This window comes from Colias eurytheme, chromosome 9 (assembly GCF_061535395.1).
Source record: "Colias eurytheme isolate Ceu_HAF_F1 chromosome 9, ilColEury1 Martin Lab GWU primary, whole genome shotgun sequence".
Lineage (NCBI taxonomy): Eukaryota > Metazoa > Arthropoda > Insecta > Lepidoptera > Pieridae > Colias > Colias eurytheme.
The window spans coordinates 6,579,188-6,592,123 of record NC_142988.1 but is presented as its reverse complement, the minus strand read 5'-3'; the positions used below and the strand labels follow the sequence as shown (position 1 = coordinate 6,592,123).

General features: G+C 33.6%; 1 protein-coding gene across 2 annotated transcripts in view; it reads right to left on the bottom strand.

Moving 5' to 3' along the window:
• The window catches only part of sdk (sidekick cell adhesion molecule), a 46,946-nt gene that overhangs the window by 17,096 nt on the left and 16,914 nt on the right, over nucleotides 1–12,936 (bottom strand). For both annotated transcript variants that reach the window (XM_090105913.1, XM_090105914.1), the window contains exons 2-4: nucleotides 3,059–3,154; nucleotides 2,769–2,945; nucleotides 56–281 (exon numbers count right to left, since the gene is read on the bottom strand). In XM_090105913.1, coding sequence (XP_089962039.1) covers nucleotides 56–281; nucleotides 2,769–2,945; nucleotides 3,059–3,154 — 499 coding nt within the window. The remainder of the gene's footprint in view (nucleotides 1–55; nucleotides 282–2,768; nucleotides 2,946–3,058; nucleotides 3,155–12,936) is intronic.

Below are 12,936 nucleotides of genomic sequence, written 5' to 3'. Positions count from 1 at the left end.
CTGTCAACAACATACAAAAATTGCAAAAAATAATATAGATTTGGCTCCTCATTACCTATATGCTCTTTGATCATCTTGCGATGCACACAAAATTACAAGCTGGTGTTTATCAGTGATAACATATTTCTGATCGTATCGCAATACACCATTGACGCCGTTTTCATCTTGCCAAATAACAGATGGAGGTGGCTCCGATGCAATGGGTGGAAGGTTTAGTATAGCAGCTTTTCCAGATTCAACAGTCACTAGTGTTTCAACGGAATTTTCAAAAACTCCCATATCTGCAACGTAAAATGTTTTAAAACCATATCTCATTAAAGAACCCGGTCGGGTACGGGTCTATACTTAATGAGAACTTGAATGAAATTCATTTTAAAATATACATTAACAGAACATTAACGATATGTGGGCGAGGAATATATGAAAATGAAATAAAATAAAATGTAATTTTACTTATTTAAAATATTATTTATGATCTTCGAAATCTTCATAATATACATTAATAATTTTGTATAGAGTTAATTATATCGACCGACCCGCGAAGGCGCAAAAAAAACCGAAATTTACTTATTAATAATTTATTGTAAAAAAATTACATTATAAATTATTCCTAACTTAAACTACGTCCCTCCCGTTCAATGTTGGAACAAAGAGTGCTCGTCGTCCACGGCGGGGCAGCTACAGCGTCGCGGTGGCGATGATTGCCGCAACACTCTCTGGAATCGCAGGTGTGCGCGATGTCGCAATTGCTAACAGGTGCAAGTCCTTCTTGGGTGGCCCCATGCATCCTCTAATGGTTAAGGCGTGTATATACAGTACATAACACCTCCCTCCTGAAGTTCAGCGATTATTGGCGGGCAAGGCTCGTTAATATCGCTGAAATTTCACACTCCGCCGATTGATGTTCTATTTCTTCTTTTTGATTACCATGAACACTCGTAGTTTTAGGTTTTGATGTACGCACTCTCCGTACGACGTACCATGTCACTAGGGCAACTGCACTCGTTATTAATATAACATATATCGGTATGATGGAAGGCTGTATATAGAGAATCTCGTATCCGTTGTTGGTACTGATAGGCATTTCCATTGATATAGCTCTGTTACTAGCGTGTAATTTATCCAAATTTATCGAATTCAACTTCAGAACTTTTTCATCTGTATTATATTGGCTGGAATCTGGCAGGTTTGCAATTTTCATTATCTGTCCTTTGATATGGTCTTCTCGATTGACTATCTTGAAAGCCTCCGTTTGAAGAATGCAGTTTTTGGGTATTGTGGCTAAGTAGCTTCCTTTAATGACGTCATATTGATCTTGCGAGCATGATAGGTGAATTTTTGATGGCTTGGGGAAACTGATGACGTAGTGGGCGTCGTCTAATTTTTCTAGTGCGGGTGCTCCGAGCTCCACAGGCGTGAAGAGACAAGATGCGACGACTCGTTGCGTGGTAATAAGGTGATACACGCAGTCATTTTTGGATCGATGATGGTTCAGCTTGTCCTCACATAGATACCCTAGGCCAGACTTCGGGCATTCTGCCTCCATGTACATAAAATCCTCGTCGTGAATTGCCACAAAAGGATAGGGTGGAATTAGGACTTTACTATCTTTATTAGGAACTATGGATAATTTAAATAATTCAAAGGTAGTAGGAAGGACAACCGGGAACGTAAAAACTATTACTATATTTCTATATATTCTCTATAATTAACTTGAAGGATTTGCTCTTTGCCATAAAATTTGTGTAATTTATTTAACATTACTATCAAATTCTGGCAAAAGTCTAAGTGCATTAAAAATTTTATCCAAATCTGACATTTTAAATATCTGTATTACCTATATAAAATGTATTAAATTTAATTAAATTTATTTACTTCGTTAAACTAATATAAAAAATTAATAATCTTTACCTAATATATTTGAATTATAAAATGAATTAATTAGTAAAATTCGAAAATTAATAAATTCGTAATTAATTGATATTTAAATTTATTAATCTTTTATCAACCTAATATCTATATATTTGAATTTTACAAATTGATTTTGTAAAATTCTACAATTAATTCTCGATGAATTAATATATTTTAAGCCTACGCACTACAGTTCCTCGGTTCCCGTGAATGGGTAATCTAGGAAAACTTACAAATCTAGGAATGGCAAGTCACTAAGAGAATTAGTGTACTTACAGGATTTAAATTTCGGCCTTTCCTGCAGTATCAATGTTTGGATACCCTTCGCGTTGCGGTGGCCAATGGTGTAGGTTCTGGATCCCCGTCGTCGTCCCTCCGATGGAATAGCGATACTCGATGCTTGAAGTTTCGCGTTCCGAGAGACGGCTCTCAAGGATTATCCACAAGACTGCGCCAATTATATCGACCGGCCCGCGAAGGCGCAAAAAAAACCGAAATTTACTTATTAATAATTTATTGTAAAAAAAATTACATGATAAATTATTCCTAACTTAAACTACGTCCCTCCCGTTCGATGTTGGAACAAAGAGTGCTCGTCGTCCACGGCGGAGCAACTACAGCGTCGCGGTGGCGATGATTGCCGCAACACTCTCTGGAATCGCAGGTGTGCGCGATGTCGCAATTGCTAACAGGTGCAAGTCCTTCTTGGGTGGCCCCATGCATCCTCTAATGGTTAAGGCGTGTATATACAGTACATAACAAGTTAACGTTAAGCTGATAAATAAATAAATACATAAATAAAAAATATAATTATTATTGTAAGTTGACAGATATGTATGATATAAAAGAGTACTCACATGCGACAACAATATTATTTTTTTCACTAAATATCGCACCAACATCATTCTTTGCTATACACTGATAGGCTCCAGCATCTTGTCTTTGTGTATTTTGAATTTTATAAAAAAGTTCGGAAGAATAGTCGCCCAGTGGCACACCATTTTTAAGCCACCTGTACATCGGTTGAGGAATACCTAAAAATAAGTTTAAATACGAAATATGTAAAAGTTCGAATAGAATTGCTTTGATAAATGTACCCACAAATGTACCGGAGTAAATTCTTTGTTAATTTTGTTTCAATCCTTACCTATTGCGGAACACTGTAATATCTTTGTTGTGCTTTCTCGAACTATGCTATTTGAAGATGATGGCTGCATTGTAAACCGTGGTGGTTGCATTTGTGCTGAAACAACAAAAATTCATAGAGTTATTGCAAATTTTATTATAAGATTTATTTTATTACGAAATAAGCCCGAAAGTGGAAGTTCTTAGAGTACTGTCTGTGTAACTCGCTAGATTTATAAAATGTTTAATGTCCAGTTTTTCTTCGATGATTGCTAACTAGTATGATGAAAATTGGAATTATTAAATTATTACAAGTAGACGTAATTAGTTTGTGATCTATAGTGGACCAAGTTGAGTGACCGTAGCAAATGAAGGGGATCGGCTGCAAATATTATAGCTATATTCATTGTACTATGACTTTGTGTAGAACACAATACAAATCAAATAAATATAATAACTATCTGTTTCACTTATACTACGGATTTTAGGAACCGTTCACGTGCCTTCACTACGTGTGTTTTAGTACGCACTTGATTTAATTAATTAATTAAATCAAGGCAAAATGTAGGCTTTTCTTTCATTATAAAAATCAGGTATAAAATTAAATTTATAACTGATTATTTTATTAGATACCTACTTCACGTTTAATTTTTTTCTAAAATTTACACACATTATAGAACTAGAGGCAATTCGAAAATATTATAATGATAATTGCTAATTAGCAATATTCGGTGCGTACGTATAAAGTCACATCTGCCACTTTGTTGTTTTTACATCCAAATCAATTTTAGATTCCGACCAATGCTTCCGACTAATAAAAGAATGTCGCAACGCAACTTGCGTCATCAACTGGCATATTATTGTAAACGTGTATCACAGATGACTATGGGAGAGATTGTTCAAACTATTAATGCTCTATAAGTCTTATATGATTCAATTTCTAAGATTCGTTAAGAGGTTTTGTTGACACAGCTAAAGAGCAATGCAGCGTCGCGCCGTATATTAAGAAGTTGATCGCTTAAGTGGCTGTGAAACACAGCTCATTGACCGAATTTATTAGCATCACGACATGATCACGACAGACCGATATTTGAATGTATAATTGCAGTTTTGAGCCTTATTTACAAAGATATTATTATAGAAAGCTGTTTTTGGAATTAACAAATCGTAGAACAATTTTTAAGTTTTCACTTAAGAAGGAGTATAAAGCAAAATTACCAATCTTCTACTAGATAATACGTGTAATATTCAAGACCAAATCTAAAAAATAAAATATATATCAAACTAGATGATATGCTCAACGATTCTGTTTAATCAAAAACATAAAATATTAAAATTGACTCGATAAAAAAAATCACCAAGTTAGCTCTAATTTTCACACTTTTACGTTTTCTACTTGACATGGTAATATAGACTAGAGTAGATAATTTTTGAAACAAAAAAAAATCGCAGTCGGATGAAACCCATTATAAAAGGAGGGGAATATGATAAAAATGTAAGGAAAAATAAATTACGGTCAATCCGAGTTCGGGAAGCGGGAGGGGGGAGCTTTTAAGAGAAAAAAATGGTTTCTCTCGATTTCCGACAAAACTACAAGTCCTATAGAAAAAAGTTCAATGGCAAAGTTGTAGGTAATTAAAAGTTCTACAACTTTTGTATTCACAATTTTTTCACATAACCTAAAAATTTAGGTGAAAAATTCAAAAAACCAAGTTTTTGGTCTTTTATTTCTATCTACTTCAAAATTTATTTTTTTTCTACGAAATTTGGTGGAAACTTACTTTATTATGTCCCAAATACACTGTAATTTATTTGATTGAAAATATTTATTTTTTCGCCTTATTTTGAATTAATACCAAAAAAACAACCTAATTTTCAATCGAAAAGTCACCCGTCAAAATATCAGTTTTTTTCAAAAACTTGGGGTGCCTTTTATTCATTGAAATCTCTACTTTCATATGGTGTAAAAAAAATAAATACCACCATAGTAAATGTTCTCAGGAAATGCATACAAACAGTCTGAAAATTAGCTTTTACTAAATCAGGCACACTTCTCGAACTACCTGAAATGTTTTTATCGACATCATTTTGCTTTTGAATATGCTGTAAAATATTAAACTTAGAACAGATAATTATTTTTCTTTTGAAATATTACCGAAAAGCCGATACAAGAGAAGATATAGAGTTCAAGAATTGTGCCTGATTTAGTAAAAGCTAATTTTCAGACTGTTTGTATGCATTTCCTGGGAACATTTACTATGGTGGTGTTCATTTTTTTTACACCATATGAAAGTAGAGATTTCAATGAATAAAAGGCACCCCAAGTTTTTGAAAAAAGCTGATATTTTGACGGGTGACTTTTCGATTGAAAATTAGGTTGTTTTTTTGGTATTAATTCAAAATAAGGCGAAAAAATAAATATTTTCAATCAAATAAATTACAGTGTATTTGGGACATAATAAAGTAAGTTTCCACCAAATTTCGTAGAAAAAAAATAAATTTTGAAGTAGATAGAAATAAAAGACCAAAAACTTGGTTTTTTGAATTTTTCACCTAAATTTTTAGGTTATGTGAAAAAATTGTAAATAAAAAAGTTGTAGAACTTTTAATTACCTACAACTTTGCCATTAAACTTTTTTCTATAGGACTTGTAGTTTTGTCGGAAATTGAGAGAAACCATTTTTTTCTCTTAAAAGCTCCCCCCTCCCGCTTCCCGAACTCGGATTGACCGTAATTTATTTTTCCTTACATTTTTATCATATTCCCCTCCTTCTCTAATAGGTTTCATCCGACTGCGATTTTTTTTATCTTTTCATTATTTTCAAAGGCTTCTACCCCAGTCTAATACCACAGTATTACAATATAAATAATAGTAATACTGTGGTAATACTTATTATGATTTTTTTTCATAAACAATTATGTATATTAAAACATTTGCAAGATATTTGTCAGAGCATTTTGTGTAATTACTTTTAGTTTTGGTTTTATCTGCGATAAACCACTTTTATCTTAACAAAACCAAACGTTTTATCTCGAGAAAAAAAGAGCGCCAAAAGTGGTTTATCGCAGATAAAACCAAAACTAAAAGTAATTACACAAAATGCTCTGACAAATATCTTGCAAATGTTTTAATATAATTTGTTTATGAAAAAAAAATGGTTATTTTGCTTTATGCCCCCTCTTAAGGGTATTTTGCAAACTTCTACCTACGAACCATGTTTCTTTTATTAGCGCAATTGACGATATTATTTGTGATATTATTAACCAAAACAAAGAAACGAGTAAAAAGCACATTTGTTTCCGTGTTAACATTGCGTAAAGCCATATTGATAAATGATAGCAGTTCCCTTAACATAGATGCGGAACTAATAATTTCACACGTTCTTAGCAATGATCGTAACATATTATAGAGCTTTGAATGGGTTTGAAGGTGGGATCCTTTTTTCTTCCGATATCAATCTTTAGTTACATAAAAATATATAACCACAGATATATAATACTATACTAGATAAGATTTATATATCAGGCCCATATTGGTTTTAGTCGGAAGTTAAAAAGGATAAAATTTGAACGCGTTTTTTATGATCCTAAATGCTATGTGAGGGAGATATTACAGTAGTCAGTAGGTATATCTATTTGGATCTTCGGATAGAATTAACATATCATAACATAACTCTATATTAATACATAATATGTAGTTGTTTTATATATAAATTATATTGTTTTGGATGAAATTCTATGCAGGATATATTGCGGGTTAAGACAATAGCTTGTTCAGTATTCGTGCAATGTCATATTTATCCAAACACAATTTAACTTACCCAATATATCAAATGAATGATGATAATACATGTTACTGATATTTGAATAGGCAACAGCAAAACGATGGAGTAATTTAAATAAAAATGAGAGTAAGAGGTAAATAACTAACGTTCATGAAGATATAGTTTATTATTACGTTTAGAAAGTTACTTAATATTAATGTAGAAAGTTACAAATATGTAAAGAACCACGAAACAGTGTAACACTAATTAATGATTTTACGGTGGATATTATACAACATTCCATGTTCTGGCTAATGTTTCCTGATTCAAAGAAAAAGATTATATTGTAATGTCCGGGAAGCGGCATTTGTTTAGATGTTCTATTGATTGACTGCATTAAAGCTGGCCCAGATAAAAACAAACAAGTAAGACTGTTTATGAATCAAGAATCCACAAACTAAAAATAGGAGATTTTAATTATTGTTAATGCTTTATTATAATTGAACAATATTTTGGATTAATATGAATAAGATAATGTAATTATTAATATACACATAATGCGAAATTCAGCAAAAATAAAGTAAATCTGATATTGTTTTTATTTCTAACAGCAAATTATTCAGGATCCACGTCTAATGTTGTATAATGTATATAGGCATGAATTTTTATTAAATTAAGAGGGAAGGAGCTCAGGAAGAATACTTATTAGTGCCGTTTATCCACACATACGAAGCCTTTACTTCCGTTTCCAAGAGCGGAACATAGCTATCGAGTGTGGTGATAACGTAAAAAAATATTGAAACAATACCTTGGATGTAGAGCGGTTACGTTATAGTTAATCTAATTAAATATTTACATTAATTCATAGTTGTTCAAAAATAGTTTTTAAACAAAGTTAATGTTTAGATTAATGCAGATAGAGTATACAATTTGTGTATTTTAACTAGACCAAGGGCAGACACGGCAGATAGTTTTATCCCATGTTTCACGCAATATAAATATCATGAATCAAGCTATTGTGCTCTTGGGCGTTAATAGGGTGACGATGAGTACTTGTAATCAACGTTGATAATAAGTGATAAGATATGACGAGGAACGTTACGCTGCAGCTGAATATGTAGGTATACTTTTCGAATAACCTAGTTTCCTAGTAAATATTTAAACTGTTGTTAAATCCTTGGATATTTGAAACAAACATTCAGAAAGTACGTTATACAAATAGATAACAACGCGACCGATTAAAAAAAAAAAGAATTATTGCTTGCGTTTTATCTTAATTTTATAAAAAGTAAAAACGAATGAACCTGTTCGTTTTATATCTACGTCTGAATCCGCATATTCCTATGCTAATTCAGGAATTTTAATCTGCTATATCTGGTTTCCGTCATCTGTAATAGGTATAAAAATAGTTTGGAAAATCCAAAAGTGCACGCCTCATAATTTTTTTTAATAATTATTTATTAATTATTATTTTTGTTTAATTAATAACAATTAAACCACATCGAATCAGACCCTGAAAAATGAAAGGGTTCTATTCCTGAGCATACTCAAGCGTAAGAGAAAAAAAAGACTCGATTAGTAAAGTATTTCGGTCGCTATCGTGTTAACAAGAAAATCCTCCGCACATACAGACACACGGACGTCCAAGACAGAACTTTTTTAAACTGTTTTTTAACTAGTTTAAATAACAAAAATGACATCAAAAATATCATGAATGTTAAAAATAGTGTTTTTTCTTAATATGTGTGTGTATGTATTATCTTACAAGTGCAATGTATGATACATAAAGACATTTTAAGTTTGAAAAATCAGATGTTTTGCGCGAAGTGACAGTAGTACCCACCTCAACGCTTCGCTTATGAGGCGTGCAATAAAGAATATAATGCAAAGAAATTTACTATTGACAAAACATATTTTATGTATGGAGGTGAGCAACCTAAGTTTTTACGCAGCATTTATTGATACTTCGTAGAATCAGGAATATTGAAAATAATTTATTTAGAGGTATCCAATGATAAAGATTTGCTGTCTAAAGATATGTTCATAGAAATCAATAAACGATATCTCATATCAAACTCGGTCAGTAGGTATTTCAGAAGATCATCATCAAATAGTCATGAGTAGACATCGGATTATATGCACTAACAAAATGCCAAAATATGCATGCAAATATGCACTAAAAAAGACCGAAATATGCACTAAAAACGACTGATATGCCTAAAATATGCACAATACAAAATCAAAAAACCTTTATTAATTTTAAATTTAAATCAAAGATTGTACAAAAACAGTGAAATTTTCTTGAAATTAAGTATAGTTTTTGTGCCAATATACAATTTAGCATTTTAACCAAATTTTCGAGCGCAAATTTGTGACTTTTGTCACCTGCGAGCCCTGTGTTGCCACCTTAGACCTTTCCGGGCTAAATCTAGCCCTTTTTTGGAATTCAACCCGTGTTTTAAGTTTTTAGCCCCAAAAGGGTAATCTAGCCCTATTTTTAATGGCTCAAAAATTACTTAAAATGGAGCCCATTTTGTAATTTTTTGCCATTTTACCATGCCAAAATAGGGTTGGTTTACTCGCTGAGCGTTCTGATTGGCTAATAAAGGTTAGACGACCAATCAAAACTCCCGCTACTTAACGAAATATGCACGATTGGGGAAAAAGGCTATAATATGCACTAACGCCGTAATTAGAGAGTTTTATGCATTTGCATATGCAAATATGCAAATGCATATAATCCGATGTCTAGTCATGAGCATCGAATAGTGAAATACGAGTTTGGTTTCACGTTTACCAATACAACGTACTTAATTATCCGAGGTAGTAAATTAAAGTACTCAGTACCTAGGCACTTTTAGTACTAAATGCCATATAAAAGCGAGAATCGTCTGAAAATAACTCTACACCACACAACTAAGCTCCATAAAAAGCTTTACTATTAAAAACTCAGTTTACTCGAATCGCGTGTTTACGTGTGTTCATAGTATTTAAGTTAACGTAGTTATCGCTACACTTAAATCGCTTTGTCTGAACAATCTAACGTTTAATAACTTAAGGTGGAATAACTCGTACGAATTTGTGAAATACTATTTTTTATATTTATTTTGCGTTTAACTAATGCGATTGCTATGAGCAGGGGTTAAAAGAGAGATAATCTTCTAACCGGGTCAACAAAGTCATTTATTTTCGTGGAAATTTATATTTGGATTTACATCTGTCATCTTCATGGATAATGCGTCTAACGACGAATTTTGTTTGTCATCGTCACGCTTAGATGAATTAAATAGGAGCCCTATTTGCGAACACATAGTTAGGTATCTACTGTAATAAGTATATAGTCTATGGTATCTACTATGTAAAAATTATAATACCTAATACCGAGAGAATAAAATAAATAAAAAAATCATACAAATTACAATATACGAGTATCAGTATGTACGTACATCTTTTTTTATATCCAAAAGTAATTTTTTCGAATGCTTAGGGGAATTCTTAATTTCCTTATTTTACTAGACTTTTTCTTAATATGTATTATGTAGTGGCTTTAATTTAAAAATGATTAAACATTATAAAATAAGCAAAATAAGTATGTAAAGTAGATATGAGATTGACAAATTAGCATACCGTAGATATTTAAGTTATTTACACGTTTACAAAAGCATCTCAAAGTCTAGAACAGAACTAAAATGCCAGTTTTGGCTAAATGCCAATATTTCAACTGTTTCGCAAACTTTAAGTATTTACGTCTCCATTGTCCAAGATTCAATCAGACATCCTCGTTAAATGTTGATCTTATATCTATATAGGTATTTTATCATTTAGGAAAATCAACAATCTCAATAAATAGCTAACGTCGACTTTGTTCAGTTAAATAAATGAACTCATATTTCGTAAGTTACGTTTCCTTGGTATGAACAAGCGGCCTAATTTTGTTTCAGTTAAGGCTTAAAGGAGAATTGTTCCACGAAGTTTGATTATAAAACAGTAGAACGCAGATGTTTAATAAAATTTGTTTACGTTTACTTTTTGCCTAAAGTTAATTAAACATGCAACTCTGAGCTATAAAGCTGTACATGTAGCTTGTTTTTAGATTGAAAACATTAAACAAATGCGATCATTTGTTTTTGGGCTTAAACATTGATCAAACATATCGTCGCCGTAGAAGAGAAATTAGATAACTAACAAAACTGTTTTTACGAGAAAAAGCCGATTTAGTGTATTTTTTTCACAAAAACCGAAATAAATATTTTACTGTTAACATTTTTACTGTAGGTTTTTTTATATGTTATTAAAGGGTTAGTTATGCATGTTTTTAGTTTATTGTAAACCCGATATCATGTTACCTTAATATTTAAGAAATAATTTAAAAGTTATCTAATTTTGCTCCAACGAGATTTCGGAACTTACATGTAGTTATCTACTTTATTAAGTTAGTTGTTCAGTTTTGTCCGTGTGAGTTAAAGACAATCAGTTTTAAATCGAAATGATAATTAACATTGTTCAATTATTCTTCTGCAAATAAAATATATGAAGAACATTTGTCTAATTTTTTCGGATAATCTAAAGTTTTGAAAATTGAATAAATCTTTGTATATGAATGACTGATAATTACTAAAAAAATACATTCAATAAAAAATAAAAAAAAAAACATTTGAAAGTGTGATAACTGATAATTCATCGTGAAGAAGATCGTGCAGTACCGCATCGTACTCTCCAAAGTGTATCCGATAGAAGACCGATAAGCTGGCCACTCTGCGGCGATGACCGAGGCTCTGGAGTTTTTTGCCACTAGGTCATCGTCGTTTATGAGCCTCTTGGCACGCCTCTCTATCGCCTAAGCGCCTCCAGCTGGTACTTGGCGGAACCGTCCCAGAGGTGAGAGCAGTATTCCATGCACGATCGGACTTGTGCTTGATAAAGGTTGAGCAACTGTCCCGGGCTGAAATACTGTCTCACCTTCGCCAGAGTTCCAAGCTTTTTTGAGGCTACTTGGGCTTTTGATTCTATGAAGGAACCAAAGTTCAGAGTAGGCGTTAAGGTGATACCAAGAAGCTCGAGGTGGCTAGTTATCGGACACACCTTGGAAATTCGGACTCAGGTGGAATGGACGGAGTTTAGCGGAGAATAGACACGCCTGGGTCTTAGACGCATTGAACTTGACCAGATTGGCATCGCCCCAGTCGGAGACCGCCTGTAAGGACAAGTTCATGCGATCAACCATCGCCTCCCGTAGAGACTGAGTTTGTGCCGTACTGGCTCGCGCGTTGGATACATATCTCTCCACAATAGTGCTATCGTTTGCGTACCCATAGATACCGGGTTTCAGCAGATCGTTGATGTGTAGCAGGAAGAGTGTTGCGGAAAGAACTGATCCCTGAGGTACTCCGGCATTTATAGCCATTTGGTCGGACCAGCAGCCGTCGACGGCCGACGACCGGGTAGAAGCGAAGCGACCGGTCTCTTAAAAAATCTGAGATCCAGCCGCAGAGACCAGCAGGCAGACCGTAGGATGGAAGCTTGCCAATAAGCCAAACCCTATCAAAGGCCTTCGAGATATCAAGGGAGACAGCAAGTGCTTCACCATGATTCTCGATGGCCTCACTCCAGATGTAGGTGGCGTACGCTAGAAGATCCCCAGGTCCGCGGTCCACGGTTTCGGCGGAACCCGTATTGTCGGTCACTGAGGAGGTCGTTCGCTTCTAGGTGTGCCAGGAGCCGGCTGTTCAGTACACGTTCCACAGTATGGACGTGTATGGACGTGACTGAAATTGCCCTGTAGTTGGAAGGATCGGCACGACTGCATTTTTTGGGCACAGGCCTCACGTTGGCAAGTTTCCATGATTTCGGTACTATTCCAACGAAAGGCGAAAGAGGCGTGTCAAAACATGAGCAAGTTCAAGCGCACAGGTTTTAAGAACTATGGCTGGAATTCCATCAGGTATAATCGTAAAGTGTGCGCAGGCGATTATTCCATAACTAGGTATTACAGATATCAAAAAACTTTATACTGACATTGAAAGTACTATACCTAATGAGTAAAATGACAAAAATAACTTTTTAAAAATAAAACGAGAATTATCCAAAAATGTTACATGAAACGCTCCTATGGGATAATGATCCCTAGCTTGGTCGT